This window comes from Heliangelus exortis, chromosome 2 (genome assembly GCF_036169615.1).
Source record: "Heliangelus exortis chromosome 2, bHelExo1.hap1, whole genome shotgun sequence".
NCBI classification, from domain to species: domain Eukaryota; kingdom Metazoa; phylum Chordata; class Aves; order Apodiformes; family Trochilidae; genus Heliangelus; species Heliangelus exortis.
In genome coordinates, this window is record NC_092423.1 from 125,286,983 (window position 1) to 125,308,341 (window position 21,359).

The 21,359-nt window shown below is 39.2% G+C and overlaps 1 protein-coding gene across 1 annotated transcript in view; it reads right to left on the reverse strand.

The window, feature by feature from the left end:
- Window positions 1–20,926, reverse strand: part of MMP16 (matrix metallopeptidase 16) — a 167,351-nt gene extending 146,425 nt beyond the window's left edge. Inside the window, exon 1 of the mRNA XM_071737887.1 lies at window positions 20,436–20,926. Coding sequence (XP_071593988.1) covers window positions 20,436–20,639 — 204 coding nt within the window. The 5' untranslated portion in view covers window positions 20,640–20,926. The remainder of the gene's footprint in view (window positions 1–20,435) is intronic.
- Window positions 20,927–21,359: the final 433 nt, after the last annotated feature.

Consider the following 21,359-nt stretch of genomic DNA (forward strand, 5'->3'; position numbering starts at 1 on the left):
CTTAGGAATCATGGACACCTATGCTTTGGTTCCACTATTTTAATTGCTGTGCTGGTTTTGGTTGGGATAGTGTTAGTTTTTTGCACAGTAGCTATAGTTTGTAATGAAAATAGTGAACAAGGGGTGACATTTCAAGACAAGTCATTTGTCTTCCTAAGTAACTGCTATGTGTGATGGAGCCCTGCTCTCTTGGGAGTGGCTGAACACCTGCCTGCCCATGGGCTGTAGTTTTCTCTTTACCTCCTTTGCTTTAACACGTGAGCTTTCTCATTCTTGTCCTGATTCTCTCCCCCACCCCACTGGGTGGAAGGTGAACCAGCAGTTAGTAAAGGATCTCCCCATGGTCTCTAACCAAAAGGTTAGAGACCCATGGTCTGGGTCTACTCAAATAAAGTTTCTGTATTCAAATATGGGGACTCTGGGGTCAGATATAGCACTCTATAACTGTTATTAAGAGCCCAAGATACTTATCTGTACCTAGCAGGCTGAGCAGGTAGAATCAATGGCTGTTGCAGGATTTCTGTGTTTCACTTTGTACTGTAGTGCAGATACACCTGGCATATCACGAACATTATCACAGAACTGCCTGTCATTATAATTGTCACAGGATGTAGTGTGAGCAAAAATGCCAGGTCAAAGTAACAATATTTGCTTGTTCTGCTAGTGATCATTCATGCTAATTTTGAAAGAGAATTTCAAGTTGATGAAGAAATTATGACAAAACATAAAAATAATTGTAGGGATCTGGTATATATCTAGCTGGTACATACAGGTAAGTTAAACAGATTGATAATAATTTGCTGCTTTTTTTCTCTAAGTGGCTTAAACTGAGGCATTGTTTTGAAAACTGTCAAACACCTTCCTTGAAAGATCCCTAGCTAAGACTCACCTAGATCAAATATGCATTGCCACATTTGACATTTTGCTATATTTCACCATTTTATAAATAAAATAACAGAAATAAGCCTAAATGACTTATTTTGTGTTTTGTCAAGCACAAAAGAAACATTTCTGTTAAATTATCAGCTGTATTATCATCCTGCAAGCAATGTTCCCCTGAATTATAGTTATCTCAAAACCTGCAATGTTCAACCAATACCAGTGATGTTAGCAAGAGTTAATCCTGGGTCTGAAGAGCACAAAGCAAAAGCAACATGAAAGATTCTAGCTGGTGACCAGGGATTCCACAGCTTCAGATATATTCCCCATGCACTTGAACTGAAAGCATTGTAAGAGAAGTGCTCCAGGTGAAACCACAGTCACACACAGGTCAGAGTAAAACTCCCATTAATTTCAGTCAGGACACAATTTCACTGTAGGAACTTCATTGTTGCTAGTCTTGCTGTTTTTTTCAATATCCTTTCTTCTACTTTGAATAAAGAAGTGAAGTTTAAAAGGAGAGAGAAAGCACCATATGCTATATGGTAATAAATATTTTTACATAAAGAACAAGGGAGGATCTGAAGAACTGCAATCCAATAACTCTGACTTCCCTTTTAGGACAGAAATTGGAAATGCTTGCTATAGCCTCATTACAGCCTTTAAAAACTGAGTGCTGCATAGACCAGCCAGAGTAACTCAAATTCATTAAAAAAATACACATGGCAAATTTACTGTATGTGACACAATGAATGTTTTATTTATCTTGATTTCAAATCAGCTAATGCAGCATCATGTAGCAATTTCACCTCTAAGGTCAGACATGAGAATAGTTGCTCATAGAGACTAAGAACTAGCTTAAAAAAGAATGGGAGGTGTCAGATCAAGAGAAAACATTTGACTTGTGTAGTTCTAATAAGCACAATAGATATTAATAGCTTGATTTTGTTTACACGGTTTATACTGAAGATTGTATTTCACCGGGTGTCAGAGGAGGCTAAGAAGATCAATGACAAAAAGCTACTTCAGGTTTTTCCTTTTCAAGACACAGAATGGTCCAGCTTCCCAAAACAGAGTTCACAATAGCAGGCTTTCCCAGGTCAAGGCTTAAGTCGAAGCTGAGCTTTAGAGAGAGAAATGGAAAGGAAAAAAAGCAGAGGAAGGCTCATTTTTCCTCATAGAAGTACTACTTTGAATGTGATCTTAAAGGTTAATAATGCCAGATCATTGCTAATACAGGAGTTCAGATGGCTGACAGGACATAACACAAGTTGATTATTCCAGCTCAGTTTCCAGAAATACAGTTCAGACCAACTCTCAGAGACATTCATACTTGGCAGTCCAGTAAACGTGCCTTGGAAAGCTCTCTTGACTTACCTCACTTTTAGCATGGGAAAATCCAGTCACTAGTAGCTTCTTTTGCCTGCATCATGTCCCACATAAATTCCAACATTCAACCATCTGCATCCTACAAAGGGGCCTTTGGTTTTCTCACAAAAGGGGACATGTTTTCCAAAACAAAATTTAATCAACTCTGAGACTTTACCTAGAGATACAGAACTGACTATGAGGCAACACCATAACATTTGCAGCATCCATGATCTTCCACCTTAATGGAAGTTTCTAAGGAAGAACTGCAAGCATAAAATCTGATGGGAAGCATTTCATGAGAGCCAACTGCACAGGTCATGATCAGAGGCAGCAATGTTTCTCCTTCAGCTGACTGTTCTCCCCTTGGAGACCCAGGTGCTGCTTTCTTCAGCTCAGTTTTGATCAGCTTTGGTACAGCACCAGGGGGTAACTTGCCCTGACACTCACCAATGTAGAGACAATGATGGGAAAAACATAATTGTTAGCTCAATAGTTTGTCAAAGTAAGCCAAAATCAATAAAACCAGGATCATAAGAAAGTGGAGATTCCAAAGAAATACAACGGTGGGCAGACAAACAAGGTGTTGACCCTCAATCTAATGTATGCAACAAATGGCAATATTATTGCAGGCTTTTGAAGGCGTATCTTCTAGATAAAACCTGACTGGGCCCTGGGGCAGTACAACATTATGACTCAACTACCTTGATCCTCAAATCTGGTAAACTTGTCCTTCTACTGTAGAAGAGTCTGGGGATGACCTTTGTCTGTGGTGCCTGGATGATGCAAGTACAAAGAAAATATTGATATACAAAACCAAAGGAAAAAAAAATCACTTTTCCAACAGTGTCTGCCTCCTTCTTTTTTTGAAAAAAAAAAACTGCTATGAATGAGTAACAAGGATATGGATGTTTCAGACCTTTTCCCCTCCCATCTTATCTGAACAGAACAAATCACCAGAGCAAAGAGAGACAAGCCAGGATGAGTCCATTTAAGAAAGGACTGGTCATGTCTAAATTAAATGTGCCTGAGACCATTCTCCAGCACAAAAAAATTACAGGCACAGCAGCTCACCTCCATACTGTTAAACACACTAAGTGTCTGAATTCAAATCCCTCAGGAGGCTGTCCCTGGTCTGCAAAAATGCTAGCTGGTCCATACTGAAACCACACCTGAAAATATTGCATAAACAATTGTGCAGAAAATATGTCTGGGTAGACAGATGAATTTAGCACCTGAAGATTTCTTTGGTGTTGCTTAGCTTACCAATAAAGACAGAGGTACTATGACACTGAATTTTAAAATTTTTGAAACTTGTTGTGTTGGCTTGAAACTTATTTACTTGCCATTAGTTTGGTATCTTGTGTCAGGCAAATCAACAGGTGAAACACACAGAAGTTTCACATGATTCAAAAGCTTATCCAAAACCTTTCAGTTGTTCTGGAAGTTTCACAACATAATTAAAGATCCTGAAGATTTACAACAGTTTCAGTTTGATCTGTATAATTAGCACTTTTACATAGAGGTCTCCAGAAAACCCACAAAACCAGTTCTATTTATCATGACGCTTTATCCATAAACACAGTCAGATATCTTTCAAAAATATTCCAATACTGTGTTCATTCACCATAAACCCATGAGGCCTAACTTGAAACTCATAGCAAGCTCAAGGGATCCCTTCTTGTACAGACTATACTTCATCTTATATAAGACAAGGGTTTTATGGTCATTTGGGACTGCACTTCAAATGCAGCATTTATGTGATTAAGGTTTTACTTCTGAGCTGGACATAATGAGTTAAATTCATTCCACTATCTTTAGAGAGATCCTTTGTGGGGCTACACCTCAAAAACTGAAACCAACCCTATTAATACAAGCAAAGAGCAATGCCTGAAGGGATTACATCCTCTGTTCTTTCAACACTGAGGGCCACACAATCCACTGAATGTATCTGACATATAACAGTGTGTTTCTGTTTAGCTCCTATTTTGAAATTCATGACTTGCTGTCTCCTTTCTACTCAAGCAATGTTTTCTGAATCGCAGGGAAGAAATGTGGTGGGTGATTTAAAATACACACACACACATCCCTTATATATAGATGTCTAAAATAATACTGAACTCCACATTTGTATTCATGAACAAGCAGAATCCCTACTGCCAGGTCTTCCAAGAGCCATGCCCTGATTTTCAGTTCCTGACTCACGTGTGAAATTGATCACCATGGGAATTCTGAAGTTTAAATTTATATTGTTAGGAAGCCCACTGTCTATCCTGTCATGTCACCCCCTCTCCAATCAATGTATTTTGAATATCTATCAATCACTGGCATTTGGCTCTTGAAAATATTATCTAAGCAGTCAACAACTAAGCATCCCTGTCTTCTTAAATTTCATGTATCTCAAAGTAAAACAAAATAAAAAACTAAAGCAAATTATTAGAATATAAAAAGAAAAAGCATCTGATTACATGAGGGAGGATTTATATTCTCTAACTACTAATACAAAAATTCATTTATATTATTTAAATATTATTATCTAAATTAACCTTAGTTTACAAATAGTTGTTAGTTTATGACTAAAAGTACACATCACTACACATATTTGTATTGTTAATATACTGCTTTTGGAGGTAAAATCTTGAACCTTAAGGACACTATTCCCTTCTCATTACAACTCTCTCTCTTGGATGCTAGAAAAACACCAAGTCAAGAGTACAAAATCACAAACTTAGTATAAAAGCAGTAAAATCCATACTTTCGACTCCTATTAGAGAAACTGCACTACAAATAAAAACTAGATTTCTGGAGAACTACCCAGTGCCTGCTGATGCAGAAAACCAGTGGCCTCAAAGAATCAGTAGAATCAAACTTCGGCTCATCCCATGGTCAAGAAAACAGTGATGCACAAGGACAGCCAGTTAGCCACTGTTAAACAGTTTAATGGTGTTATGCAAGTTAAATAATGTTAGTAGTCATCATACAGTGAAAAACAGTGTTTGTCAGCAGTTGGAAGGACTCTGACCTTTTGAAGTAGCAAGCTTTAACAGCAGCAAAAATAGCAGCAAATACAATTTTGAAGACAATCAAAACTGAAAAGAGGCACTGTAGCTAGCACAAGACAGGCTTCACCTTAAAATTTGGTGTTTCCTGAAGACTTGGCCTAATGCATATAATGAAAATGTTCAGTTTCTTCTTTAACTGTGAATTTCTCATCCTTGTTTCAGGAAAAAAAGAGAAAAAAGACAATCAAAACCTTTCCAAAAGCCTTTTATTTGATTTTCAAACCACTCCTGTTGATTCCTGAAGACTTATTTACTAATATCAGCATTGAGTTGAGTGCTACTGGAAAAAGAGACTCTCACACATTATGTCTGAGTAGTGCATGTACAAAAAAGTGAAGCATTCATTTGATGCAATATAGTCCATGTTTTTGTCTAATAAAATAAATTCTGGAGGTAGACAAACTAATACAGAGGAATAACCACTACAGACAACAGCTGCCAGTACACCCACTTGCCCTACTGAATGAGGAAACTTACTGAGGGTATTGGAAGGAATCTAGTCCATTACAGATGATGAGAGAAGTAATATTATGTAATCTCTTTCATAGAATCATGGAGTGGTTTGGGTTGGAAGGGACCATAAATATCATCTAGTTCCAATCCCCCTGCCATGGTCAGGGACACCTCCCACTAAACCAAGTTGCTCAAATCCCCACCCAACCTGGCCTTGAACACTTCCAGGGAGGGGGCAGCCACAACTTCTCTGGGGGATCTGTTCCAGTGTCTCACCCCTCTCCTAGTTCATAGTGAAGAAATTCTCTCCCATGTCTAACTTAAATCTACCCTCTTCCAGTTTAATGCCATTACCCTTAGCCCTGTAGCTGGTGCAGGACCAGTAACATGCAGGACCTAGCACTTGGTCTTACTGAACTTCATGAGGTTGCCATGGACCTATTTCTCAAGCCTGCTGAGGTCCCTCTGGGTGGCCTCCTTTCCCTCCAGCATGCAGAACACAGCACAGAGCCTGATGATATCAGCAAACTTGCTGCACTCCATTCCACTGTCCATGTTGCTGACAAAGATGTTCAACAGCACCAGTACCGACCCTTGAGGAAATGCTGCTCATCAGTGTTCTCCATTTGGACATCAGCCATTAACTACTCTTATTAAATAGTTGGATCCCATCTCAAAACAAGCTATCTTTCCACATTTTCTCTCTGGAAAGAGGTTCAAGAATACCACCTGAATGATTTAAAACTTTCTTCTCACAATAAGATTCAGTTTAAGCATAGATATTGTACCTCTATTACTTCTTGTACCAATTTTATCCCTTATGTACACGTTAAGGATTTACACAACAATATTTATTGGACATATTTAATATATACATACTCTTAATTTACTGGTAAAATGTTTGGCAATTCAGTGCTTTGCAAACAGCTTGGAGAAAAATCTGGAACTCATTGGAACTAATAGCACAATCTGATGAATTCCATTAAATTAGTTACATCAAAGTTTTCCAATCAAGACCACTAGACACAGATATCTTATTAGGATACTAAGATAGTAAGTAAAGAAATTACAGTTACCTAAGAGAAAACAGAGCAAATATAGGTGGATTCCCTTCTTCTTCCTGTCTCTAAAGAGTTTCTTAATATCAGTGAAATATGGGAAGTGTATGAGTTCCAAAAATGGAAATGATGGAGCAAAAGTGTGTTTATATTCTCCATTACTATATAAATCTGAAGGCTGTTGACTTCTTTCAACAGTTCTGTGAATTTATCATTCCAAAAGAAAAAAATAACCAGCTTTCATTTTTTTGCTAGATACCTTACCAACACCATTACACAATGTTCAGCACCACATGTAGCTATTTCAAAAAACAAGCAAACACCTACATTGTAGGACATTTAAAGTTAAAAGTCCCACTCTGTACTTTTCTAGCTATCATGCTAAAGCTAATAGGCATGATGAATTTCTCCATTGTATTAGAATTAGAACATGAGAAAAGTTACATTTGCTTTAGGCTCTCTTGTCCTTAGTCACTCGTAACTTCTATAAAACATCACAGAATGTATTGTTCTAATATTTTCAATTAGTTTCACCTTAAGAACCATTTACTCCACTGCTGAAAATGTAGAGAAGGAAGGGAGTATTCTTAAACACATTAAAAAACCTTCTAATGAAATGGAATCTTTATTTTGAGCACAGCTAGAGAAAGAACATTTCTATAGAATCTAAATCTTTTGGTCCAAATTAAGTTGACATCAGCTCCTTAGAAAGATCTTGCATGTAGAGAAAAAGTCTCTGATATCTCAGTGGAAAAGGCATCTAAGCAATTAATCTATGAAGAACAATGACTCTATCTTTATCTGACTGCTATGACAAAAAGTGAATTCTCTTGGCAGCCAGGGAAAATGATGGGATTATTCACAAAGGAACTAAAATACTGGTTTTTCTCAAAATGAGACTGTCAGTGCAAAACAATAGAGTAGAGCTAAATATTACAAAGGAAGCTCTTCTGGAATAAAAGATATCACTCTTCCTTCCCAAATGAAGACCTAAAAATCAACAGCAGATCTAAGTCTCTCTATAATTAAATAGCAGAAAACTCATTTAAACAGTACATCAGGTAGCATACTCAGCTATTTTAAAAATTTGCACCTGTAAATAAGCAAACATAGAAATATATGCTGGCCATGCTCTTATTTTTACCCAGTAAATTTTAAAGCTCTGAAGGCTTAAAGCAAGTTAGTGTAAACAAACCAATGAAATTACATACCTGCCTATGAAGAGATCTAAATTTTGGTGTTAATACAGAAATGTACACGTCTATTCAATTAATCCACATTTAACTTCACATAACACAAGTAGTTGAAAACATAGCTAATTATTCTTGAGAGCCTAGGGCTCTAACACAAAGAAATTATTAAAATGTCATTTTCATTTTTAATTCTGGGAGATTGTCTAATGGAAAATAGACATTTAGCAAGCTTTTTCTTCTAAAATGTATTTTCAAATTTCTTTTTTTATAAAAACTCTCAACATTGTGTTCTCTCTTCAAAGGCAAGAAATAGCTGTTTAGAGGTTTGCATATTTAGGAAGGAAAGACAAGCCTTTAAAATCATTTATGGTGAGGCATCAAATAACAGTCAGAAGCACTAAGTTTGTAAAACATGCCATAAGTATTCACTGTAAGTTAGGTAATATGTTTTACATGGATTTAAATACGCCCAGGCCTGGTCTTGTTAAAGTTGAAGGTAAAACTGCCTTGATGCCTGTGGAGAAATTTTCTATTGTTAGGATCTTTAAATACTAGTAATACATGAGATCTAAAGATGTAAGGAAGTCATAGCTTTCTCTGCTAAGGGATAAATGTATTTAATAATGTGCAGAGCACCAGAGTGACAGGGTAAAACTCGTAGTACCATAAAAAGGGAGTTCTGCTTTTGGTTTTGTCAGAAGTGAAGGTGTGTGGTGTGATCTAAGTATCTCTATGTCATCCAGGGGATGGCAGATACGTCATCAAACAGTCAGGAACTCCACGCTTTCCTGGAACATTATGTAGAGGCCAAGCAAAATAAACCACAGCACCTAAACTGCATCAGGTGTCCAGAAAAGTCTAATGAATGCCACCATTGCAAAGAGAAGGGATTCAACCCCAAATGACATCTGAATGCCTGTGTCTACCTGGGGGAGCCCTGAAGATATGTATCTTGACACCCTCCACCATCACTTAGAATTGGGAACAGGATTTACTTACCAGAACAGTAGTGTCTAGGGCCATCTGAGATGACTGAGGTGCTAAGGGCACCTCAGATGGTGCTGGATGCCTTCACATAAGCAACTGACTCACACTAATAGTCAAGCCTAACAGTAGAGTCCAGAAAAAAGATTCATCTCACTCTGATACAGACATTAACTTGACTGGTCGGTTGGCTGAATTAGTCTCTCAACTTCATTTACTTGAGGAAGCAGACTGTTATGAGTGTCCTTGTTCAAGCCAGGACAGACCCAATAGAGAGCATCTGACAGTCGTTCAATTGCTGGCCCAGTGTTAAACCATGATAAATAGGAAACATGTACAGTCCACATTTGAGCACCTAAATTTAAGTACTGTTCTCTCAAACTGAATCCCTTACCTAATATAATTCTGCATCTTCCACACTTGAAGGAAAATGTACCTCATGCAAATCATCCTGCACAAACCTCCTCATCAGGATGTATATCAGCAAATAAACTCAACCTTCTCACATAAAGTATCTTGAGATCCTTGTTTTGCAACGTTACATAATTGGCAAAACATGGACACTGTGATTGCTCATATGTGCCAGTGTCACGAACATTTTAAGTCTGTTTTTGTGACTGAACTGATTTCAGAATAAGATTTTTTTTTAAAACACAGCAGTCTCTAGCTATCCATAAGACTCCTACTATCATCCAGTTTTATTCACTATGTAGTAATACTTCAAGGCATCGAGGCACAGTACTTTGAGAAAACCATCATAAGGCAGTAAAGCCCTCCTGAGACAGTGTCAGCAATCTACATACCTTTTAAAATCAGGCAGTGTTAGTTCATTTGAACTGCGCTAAGAATTTCAAAGGGAGTGAAAATTTAAACCAATCCTTCATTTCTCTCTGCCCTGCCTGCATTTCCCATTCTGTCAAGTCACAGAAATACACCAAATTACCACCCACTGCATGCCATCTAGGCTCATAAACAGCTCTCCTGTCACCTTGGATTATAGAGCAGCCGTCACTTCCTATCAGAAATTGCCTAAACTGAGCCAGCTTCCTTCTGGGCAGAGAAGAATCCTGAGGAAAAAGACTTGGGTACGGGTTGCTGATAAGCTCCATATGAGCCAGCAATGTGTGCTTGCAGCACAGAAAGCCAACCATATCCTGGGCTGCATCAAAAGAAGCAAGGCCAGATGCTCCCAGAAGACCCCACCTGGAATACTGTGTCCAGTTCTGGAGCCCCAACACAAAAAGGACATGAAGATCTTGGAGTGAGCCCAGGGAAGGGCCACAAAGGTGATCAGAGGGCTGGAGCACCTCTCCTACAAAAGCAGGTTGAGCAAGCTGAGGTTGTTTAGCCTGGAGAAGAGGCTTTGGGGATACCTCATAGCAGCCTTCCAGTACGTGAAGGGGGCCAAAAGAAAAGCTGGAAGAAAAACTTTTTTACAAGAGCATGTAGTGACAAGACAAGGGGGAACAGTTTCAAATTGAAAGAGGGTAGATTTACATGAGATAGTAGGAAGCAATTCTTGACTGTGAGGGTGGTGAGACAGCAGCAGTACAGGTTGCCCAGGGAATGGCCCCTCCCTGGAAGTAGAGGACAGGTTGGATGGAGCTTTGAGAAACCTGGCCTTATGGAAGGTGTCCCTGCCCATTCAGGGTGACTGGAAATAGATGTTCTTTCAGGTCCATTCCAACCCAAACCATTCATTATTCTGTGATTCAAATTATTCAAAGCATTGCCAGTAGCCAAAGGAAAAGTCAATTGAAAATAACACTTATAGTGCAGTTTTTCCTACTGTACTGTTACCAGTTGTTTTTAGGGGGTTTTGTTTTGTTTTGTTTTTTCAAGTTTTGGAAGTCCTGCCACTGTGGATTTTAAAACTTGACTTGACAAAACTCCAGGAAATATACAATAGTTAGCAATCCTGCACTGGCAGAGGAATAGGCTCTTGATAAATCTTTGCCATCTTTCATATGTCCAATTCTGTGGTTCAACAATGACTGATGATTTTCCTTGGCTGTAGGCAATGGGTAGGAGGATGAGCAGATGGGGTCAAGGGAGGGAGGGGGGGGGAGGAAGAAGAAAAAAAAAATTGAAAACAAGAGAAAAGAAAAAAGCAAGGAAAATTAAGGAGGCAAGAAGAAAGAAGGAAGGAAGGAAGGTCATAAGGTAAACTCATGGCACAGGAAACCTGAAGAACAAGATTCAGTTTCCCCTTCAATCATACCTAACATGTCAGCATGGCAAATCTGATTTCCCCTGTGTCTCATGCTCCCACCATTAGCTTTTAAACATCCAGAGGTATGTGAGCAACACATCTGGCTATTAGTGGTGTCTAACAAAAAACATTAATACCTGGAGCAATGAAAGGCAAATCTTTTATTGTATTTCACAAAAATCCACAAATACTCAAATAAAAAAGTTTAGCTACTGTGATAACAAGGTAACATGAATGCTTGTGGAACAAAATTTACTTATGTAATAGTACATTCATTAAAAAATAGAACGGTTTGTAATTCTGCATTTTTTAATATTTACACTGTGATCCAGAATCTATTTTCATTGTTAAAACTTTTACATTTCTTTAAATACATTTTAAGTAGACTATTTGTTTTCGTAAATGGGTAACAAAAGTCATCTTACTCATCTCTGAAAGGGAATGTGATACACTGTCTTCAGTAATCTAATGGCACCCAGTAATCCTACTGAGAGTATTCCCTATCAAGGGAATTATTTTTAAAGTATTATTTTGAAGTGTTATAGACATTCTTTTCACCTTTTCTGCTCTGGTGCCTCTTCCTTGAACATGTTCACCACTTGAATGATTACACAGATGATCAAACTGAAATGCTGTATTCATATTTTATGAAAAAAGTGAAACAGTCCTGAGACAAATGAATGATGAAGATATAGTCCTGGCTCTTTTACAACATTTTTGTTGTTCTTGACAATGCCTCAGTTCCTTATTAACATGGCCTCCTTTTTCCTATGTATTTAAAAATACATGCAACAGAGAAAGACATCATAAAGACTTTTCCAAAGCTGACATTCCGTGTATGAGTACTGAAGGAGAGAAGTATAAGAATCCAGCACTTCATAATCAATAAAGAAAACTGAAACATGGAACACAGACCTGGGCTGTAGGGTTTTTTAATTTTTAAAAATACATAGAAGTAATAAGAGGATAAAAAAGCCTCACTCACCAAGACCAAAGCCATGCTGTAGAGTTAGCAATATACTGCTATTACTTCTACTACTAATAATAAATTTTGTTTTGTGGAAGACAGATCATTTATTTTACTTGCAATTAAATGTATTATTACTATTCTGTACAGCATGTAAACCCTGACATGTAGACAAACACAATCTGTCAATTTCTCTGCAAAGACAGTGGGTCAAAGCAATTTACTAGAAGAGCATCACACAACCAAGGTCTGAGGTAAGAAAGAAAAACATGACAGGATCACCACCTTCAATTCCAGATGCAGAATGAAAAGGAAACAATTTCCTCTTTGGTACACTTTGTAAATATCCACTGATACATTTAAAGGAAGGATTTTCCTCTTATTGAAAGAGAGGCTTGTTTTTCTGTTTTGCTATCTACTTTTTGAAGAAATAGATAATTTTCCATCTGCCTTTCAGCTGGTAATTTTCTGAGAAAGGACAACCCCTTGCCAACCTTTATTTCACATTGGTAAGTGGAGATGTGATTACATGTCAGCAAAAATGAATAGGACCAATGAAATAAAACAATTGTTTCTCTCCAAGATCACGAGGAAAAAATATTAAAGACCAGATTCTCTGAGGTTAGCATCTCTTTTCAAACTACCCATAGAACTGTGAAACCAGCTCAGTTGTTTCATAAAAGGGAAAAACGCATCTTCATATATTACAAACATGTCTATGTGAGTGGGAAAAGCTGATGTAAATCAATATTCATCTTACAGCCATTACTTTGTCCCCCATAACCATGGCATGGGATGGAAAGTAGTGATGAGTTAATATAATCAGAAGCTCAAAGCCGAGGGCAAGAGTCCTAGAGGGAAATCCTTTCCCCAGATGCTGAGCTATCCAGTATAGAGGCAAAGCCACTGCTATCAAGAGGTAACAGCAGAGAGACAAATCTTCTCCTGCTCAGGCCCTACAGTGACAGATGTTCTTTTAAGATGTAGCCATAAGGAATTTGTTCCAATATTCCTCACAATGTACAGAGACATTGTCTACAAACACTCCACAGTGCAACTGTTCCATTCCACTCTGCTATTTCACACAAGGGTCAATCATGATATAATTCACAATGCATTAATATAAAAGGCAAAATATTTTTCATCCATAGTCGCAAGACAATTGTCAAATAATAAGCTTTATAAATGTTTTCTTGCAGCTTAATAGAAACTGCTATTGTTCTACAGAGAGAAACCATCAAGTGACTTTAATGCCCCACAGAACTATTGTGGCTCACTGCTTCTGCTGCATATTCTCTGTCAAAACAGTTTTAATTTTCCCAATACTGGCTCCAAGTCTCAGCACTTGAGGTGGGATTGCCTAATGCTAAGCACCAAAATCAAAAGGGGACAAGTCTCCTCACACCCTGAAGCCTTGATCTGGAAATTAACAGTAGATTTTCAGTATGACAAAAACACCTGAAAAATCCCATAAGTCAATTATATTCTGTAACACCTCAAAAGGTATGCCAGGAACATCATGATCACAGCTGATGCGAAGATAACTCCTCAGCTGGTATAAACCAGCTGATAATAAGTAGAGAAACATTGTACCAACAGTTTTGGTTAACAAGTAAAACTCCAGAAATATTTTTCTTTGTATTTCTGTAATTTATGTCAATTTGAATTCATCACAGAAGTAAGTTGTTGCCACTTAATTGCTCTTATTGTACAGCAAAGATGCTTATAATGAATGCTGATAAGCAGGAACATGAATGAACAGTTGCCAGGCAACCAATAAATAAAGGTTCCAAATAGCATGACCTCTCTTTAATGCTCTAATCACAATTATTTTTCAAATTCACTTCAGTGCCAACTAAAATCATGTTTTCAGCACTAATCCTGGCCGTCTTCATACAGAATGAAACCCAATCTGTCATTTGACATATCACACATAACAAACTAAACAGACTCAGCCTGCTCTTTCAGCTTATGGTCAATAGTGAAGTTTGAGGATAGCAAACAGCCTATACAAACTGGAATCCAAAACAGAGAGGTGAGAAGAATTAATCAATTTAAATAGGTTCATTAATTTTCTTTTTTTTTTAAGTTACACTGTTAAAGACCTTTAAAAAACCCTCCAGTGTTCAACTCCACAAAATGATCATTTCATAAAGTAGAAGGATGACACAGACTTCACAATACTGGAAACAGACGCAGCTTGAAATGTTTTAAAATCTGTATAATACCACATTCTATCTTTACAAACTCTTACAACTCAGTCTTGCTAAGTGCATAAGCAGAGCAGAGGTGCCTAGAGCAAGCACTGACCTTTCAGATGGATTCAAATAAAACTGACAAAGAGCAGCATAAATCTTAAACCAGCTAAAGTACACAGTATCTCCACTCTGAAAAAACAATGAGTGCAGGAGTTTTACATTATGCCTCTGAATAATGGCAGGGGGAGAGCTTGGCCTTGTGCAGAGATTTTTGGTGGGCCAATAAATCGCATATTTATTTTAGTAAGTTCCTGTGTCAGAAAACATTAGGAATACATGTTCTGGTAGGTTTATCTTGCACTACATAAGGTGATTACATAAATCTCATTTAACCATTTTATTTGCTTTCTTTAGAAGGACCAAGAACCACTAATAGCTGCAATGCCTAAACACTAAACAGTCAAAAATTTGCAACAGGAAAATCAGATGAACTACTACTGTAAACAACTATGTCTTGAACCTAAGGTCTAACATGTCAGTTATGAACTTGTAATCACTGGGATCCATCTTTGCAACCTGTCTTTGAACAAAATACAGGCAGCAGAGTCCATAAATTTTCCCACAGCATTAGTAGCACAAAATAATCTCATACTTTACGGCAGAAAGTTGATCTACTGGAACTTTTGTAAACAGGAATTATTGTTTAAATTACAGCAGAGAATGCACTCTGCCAACTAGTAGTCTTCACATGTATTTCTTCTTATGAAATGACAGCCAGTTCATTATACAGCAGGTATTTCCCTTCTATGACAGAAGTGTTCTGTTCCCTGTCACACACATAACTTCCCAAATATTCTTCTTATCTTGATATCCCTGGAATCCTTTACAGAAGATTGGTCATGTTATTTCCCCAATAATCAAGTAGGAACTATGCCACACTAGATCTGTATTTTCATTGACTAGTATTTCAGCCACCAGCCACTTCCACCAGCTTATTCAGTATCTCATCTCCATCCTTCTAATACTTTGAATTCTTATTCCAGCAAAAGTCCAAATCATTTAGTTGATACCTTCTGCAAGAGTGAGACTCAGAATCATGCGTGCTGACTGCAATTGAAAACAATGCAAAAGACCTTGTAAAGTCCTTTTAGGACACATGGCACTATTTATATCAAAATGACCTTAACTGCTTCTCTGTAGTTTTGTGCTTGCATTTCAACAAAATATAAAAATATTGTGCTGTGCTTGCAAACCGGACAACCAAGTCCACCAGCTGAAAAGTTTGTAAAGGTATTTTTGGAGGATTTTTCCCTCTCCCAAATGTTTATTCAATTACTAGCTGAAGAATTAAACTGGTCTGCTGTTAAGCTTAAAAGACTCAAAGCCTATGGAAGAAAAGGTCATGAATTACCATTCAGCAGGAGCTGGAGGCTAATTGTAAAGTTTATTAACAATGAAAACCACAGGGTTCTCAGATATTTATTAACATGGAGAAAACTGATGGTATTTTTCTGAAGTTTGGATTCTACTGCATTTTGTATGACAATATGCAATTTAACTATCCCATCTCTGAAGCAGGGAGTACAGAAAATACTGCATTTTTTTTAAGGAGCTGCACACACTAAAATAAGTAATTTTAAGATCTCCCCTAGGGATTCAAGTCTACATATTTAGCGTTAGAAGAGGGAAAACAGAGCTTAACTGCCAGTTAGGGAGAGAAATGATGAAGCATGCTTTGTCTCTAGTGTCTCCCACATCACAGTCAATGAAACTAGGTGTGATTCTAAAAACAGTTCTTTGCTCAACAGGCTTTATGCAGATACCCAGCTGACACAGTTGCTCACAGGAGTAGGCAGTATTAGAATCCAGAGATCAATCTTATTCTAGATTCATGCTGATCCTGTCTTCTAACCAAAGTGTTGTTATTTCAATAAACCTTTTTTCCTTAACAAAATGATGACATTGTTTATCATTTTTATATCAAGTATTTTATAGTAGAATAAATATACGTACTTAGTATTTAAATATATACATAAACTAATTGATAACAAAAGAAGAGAAATTTGCAGTATAATACCAGCTCAAATAGTACAATAGGTTTTAGGAAAAAACAAAAATTATATATATATTTTATATATATATATATATACTTTATATATATATATATACACATACATATCTTATATGGATGATACTCACAAAAAATCATCTATACACCTGCAATATATAATAATAATACAATAATAATAGCAAGGAAAGGAGTTTATCTCTGAACAACACAAGGTAGTATTACTATACTGAGGAACATGGGGTGGGGGGAGGAAGTTTATTGCTCTGTCATTTTTAGTAACAAATTATCTTGTGTGTTCTTGCTTCAATTTCACATTCAAAATGTTCTTTTAGTAACTATTATTCCAGTATATCTCACTGATGAGTACACCTCTGCTGGTGTACTAAAACTCTGCATTGATGGATATACCCTTCCACTAGTGCACTTACTCACTGATGTGACTGTTTTGGACCAATAGCTCAGCACGGAGAAGACCAAACTAACAGTGTAGTCCTTCGTTTTTCTCATTATGTCAGAAACAATGTTCCAAAAATGCCACTGATAACCAGTAAACTTGGAAGAAGTATGCTGAAATCTTCCTATCCATTAAACTATGTGGAACCATAAACTTCATCATGCTTAGTTACACTGTGAGTTTACAATCATCTCTCAGGCAGCTTTGCCAGAGGGCTCTTAGTGATACAGTGCAAGTGTTCCCCTCCGGAGTCCTGTAATTGTATGATCTGAATCCTATTACCTATGTCTACTACATGAAATATCACACACATAAGTACTTTTCAGAATTGACAACTCAACTATCATGGGAAGCTTGAGGACTTCACCCATGTAGATGTTTGGTTAAAAGAAATTCTACTGTAGAGCAACAAAATTCAAAAGAATACTAATGTTCACGCAAGCTTGTAAACCTCAGCTTTGTCCTTTTCTTTGAAAAGATAACATTATTAAATTACTTTGAGCTACAGTACCTTCTCCTAAAAATTGCTCTGGCTCACAGCCTAAAAAACCCACATTGAAACAAACAAGTCAAAAAATCTAACACTACCACACAGATTTTGCTTATCAATCAGGAACATGGTTAAATGAGGCAACATTAAAAAGAGGAAAAAAAATGATCTCTGCATTATATAATGCTTAACAGGCATTAACTGCACTACATTTGGAGACAAGAACAACAACAACAAAAAAAAAACTGCTTTGCAACCATCCTAAGTATTTGTTCAGTGGTATTTCATTCAACTAAACATACACTGCTTTTTTCCCAAACCCTATTTTGTGTATTTATGCTTAATATCATAAGAATATTTGTCACATTATTATAATTTACTATCAAGTACAACCGTTTTAGGCACTTGTGCTGACACGAAGGATTGTACAACACAATACATCTGTGCTGTTGCCAAGTCTTTTGCCTCAAATTTCCCATGCTTTTAGCCTTTGTTCTCAACAAAAAGAAAGTTGCGTTTTTTAGCACTATCCAAACAATGTGAACATGACAATGACTGTTCCTGGGGAAAACTTCAAGTCCATTTAGCCCAGGACCATGTCAATGGCAGTGGTGAAGAGCAGTGGCTCCAGGAAAAGTCCAGTACTTTAGGACACTTTTTGAATAACTATAGTGTCCCTGGAACACTCCTGGCTCCTTGCAATCTGTGGCTCAAAGACTCAAATATGAAGAAAGACATATGACAACTCATTTTGTTTCAGAAGGGCTGGGAGTAAGAACAGAACATGGTATATTTCAGAAGAGAGAAATATGTGCCCTCATCTCACACACACACACACACACACACACTACTTCATATCTACCCGACAGTGTTTCTTGCTACCCATATTGCCTTTGCCCTCAAAATGTGCTGTTTTCCATATGGAAGAGGTGGTAAAAATGAAAGTGTTTCCCCTTCTTTCCTCATAAAACCTCCTTCTGACTGGAGTTGGCCTCCTGCTCATACTCCACTTGACTAACCAATCTTTTTCTCCTCCCACACTAGCTCCATCTGCCGCCCGTCTCACCAGCAGAGCCAGATGCCAGCAAAGCAGACTACTGTGGGAGGAGAAAGTTCTGTCGCTGGAATTTCTTCCCTCTGCCCTGCAGGGGGCCAGCCTGTGAAGAAGCCTGGAGAGGAGACAGAGAGCAACTTCCTCTTTTCCACGCTGCTTTCTCTTGCTCATCAGTAAAGAAGGCAGCTGAGGACAGGAGCGAAAGAAGGATAAAACTTCAGTGTGCACTCTGAAATTTGAGGCTTTAGTATTCCTATAGCGTAAGTCTCAAAATTGTACTCCAGGGCATGGTGCACACCACATAAACGTGTAAGAAGACATGAGTCCTGCCCCAAAGAGATTACAATCAAACAGAAGCAGATGTACATTTGTGGTAAGAAATGAACAAAAGTGATTAGAGCATAGATGACAGAGAAAAGACTAGGATGCCTAATCAGGAGCTTTCTTAAGACAATACTTTCAGGAGCAAAAAGACAATACTTTCCAGAGTCCAAAGGAGAAGCTATGGATGTGGTCTGTTAAGCTGAAGAGAGGATGGCATGTGCTGAGGGAAGCTGCCTGTACAAAGGGAAAGACTAGAATGGAAGCAGACATGGGAAAGAAAAACACATTTCAGGTGATCCCGCATGAGGCACAAGGAGTAGAAGAACAGGTAAGAAGTTTAGACAAAACAGAAGACAGTCTAGGGACAGACAAGCATCTGCGGAAGCAGTCTTGCCAGATACAGTAGCAAGAATGAGTGTCACTGAGTGAAAACAAGCAAGTGTGCATATATGCAAGACAGGGGAAAAGACACCGACTTCATTTCTCACAGACAACTGTGGGAACATGAGAGATGAAAGAGACTAGGAACAAGAATGAGTGAAGGTGATGTATGGGTGCAGGAGAAAGTTTTGAGTAGGCAGGACAGAAGAGACACTGGGATCTAACATAAAAGCAGATTTATGTTTTAGAAGCTGGAAAAGCACATTAAATTAAAGAGACACACAACAGGAAAGACTAAGAAGTTGAATGCACAGGGAAAGGAAAAGGGAAATGTATCACTCTGAAACAGATTAAGAAAAAGGGGTCATAACAGAACAAATGTGATAGAAGGGAAAAAAGGGGAGGAAAGAATATATGCAAAGGTGATAAAATCAGTAACGGAATATTAGTTAATAAAATGCAACAAAATGGTAAAACTGGGAGTGTAGAGAAGAGTAACTGTAGATGGATATCCACTGAATTCTCATTGTCACTGTGAACTCTTAGGGTCTGCCCTACCTAGGTATCCTCACATTTTAATCTTCTTTTCCACTTGGAAAAATTCTGTTTCCTGGTCCTCCACACCCTCTAACTTTTTGTGCTGTAGCTGCACCTTTATGCCGTCTGTCTGTTTCACTATTTCTAGTGGCAACTATTTTTTGTAACGCTTAAATGGGAAAAAAAATAAAGATCCTTTTTATTTTTGGTCAGATACCCTTCCATAGAGAAACGTGCCAAAATCTCAGGCTTCCTTCCTCTTATCTCTATGAAGCTCTTTCATTCATTCTCCTTTAAAAAAAATAAATAATTAAATTTTAAAAATAAAAAAAAAAACCGTGGAAACTCAGCAATACGGCAATATCCTAAGTCCGAGATAATAAAGATATTCCCAGAGCCTGCCCCGGGAGCTGAGTGCACACATTGCGCCCCAGGTTCCCCCGGGCAGAGGGGGAGGCAGGGGCTGCGCTCCGGGGCTGCGCTCCCGCCCTCAGCATCGCGCTTTGTGCTGCCGCCGGTAACGGGATCTCCGGCCGAAACGCATCCATCAGGCGCGGGGACTCAGGGAGGGGAGCTAGCTACCGGCTGCTGGAAAGAAAGCCAGCACAGACGTATACCCTGCCTGCTGGAAGACATGGCTGGCTGGCTGTTTGGTTTTATTTTATTTAGGGGATGTAAAACACGGGGAAGAGGGGGAAGGGAGGGGGGGGAAAGGCACATAGGCTCGCACACGCATACGGCTGATCTTACCTCCACACTGAAATACTGCTCCGCTTTGCACACTGTAGCACATAAAATCCAAAGGAAGGTTTGCAAGAAAAACACCCTGGACTGAGACACGAAATCCAACCGGCTTCCAGTGCTGAATGCGAGTACGATCATAGTGAACTGTGCTTCAGTGGATGGAAGGTCTCTCTCTTTCTCTCTCTTTCTCTCTCTTTGCCTTAAACACATACACAAACCACCCCCTCCCCGTGTCGGTGAAGAGCCCGTAGCGCAGGTTCACCCACAGCAGGGGAGGAGGAGGAGGAGGAGCAGACACTTCACACACAGCACAGGCGGCGGCAGGGTCAGCTCTCGCTCATCCTCACCGCCAGTCCCGCCAGGAAGGAATGTGGCGTCCAAGTGCAGCCGCAGCTCCTCCACGACTCCTCTCAGTCCAGCAGCTGCAACCGCCTCCCCGTGTCCTCCCTCCTTTCCCTTCCCTTCCCTTCCCCTCCCCTCCCCTCCCCTCCCTCCTCCTCCTCCTCCTCCTCTCTTTCTCTCTCCTCCCTCCTTTGCCTCCTCCTTTGCCTCCTCCTCTGCCTCCTCCCCCTCCACCTCCTCCCGAGGAAGGGAGGCAGGCAGGCTGGCTCGGCTCGGCTCGGCTCGGCTCGGCTCGGCTCGGCTCGGCTCGGCTCGGCTCGGCTCGGCTCGGCTCGGCTCGGCTCGGCTCGGCTCGGCTCGGCTCGGCTCGGCCTCGCCCCCCGCCGCTCCCCTCCACTCCAGAATGTTCAGCCGAAATCTACCATGGCCCCGCCCCGTAGGCGTCCTAAAGGCTACGGGCCCCCCCCGGGTGGCCCTGCCGTGCCGCCGCCCTACGGCCGGGGTCCGCAGCCCGCCAGCTGCCGCCCTGGAGGAGCTGGAGGAGCGCTCAGCTTCTTCACACGAGCGTACGAAGCGCCGTACGCAGAC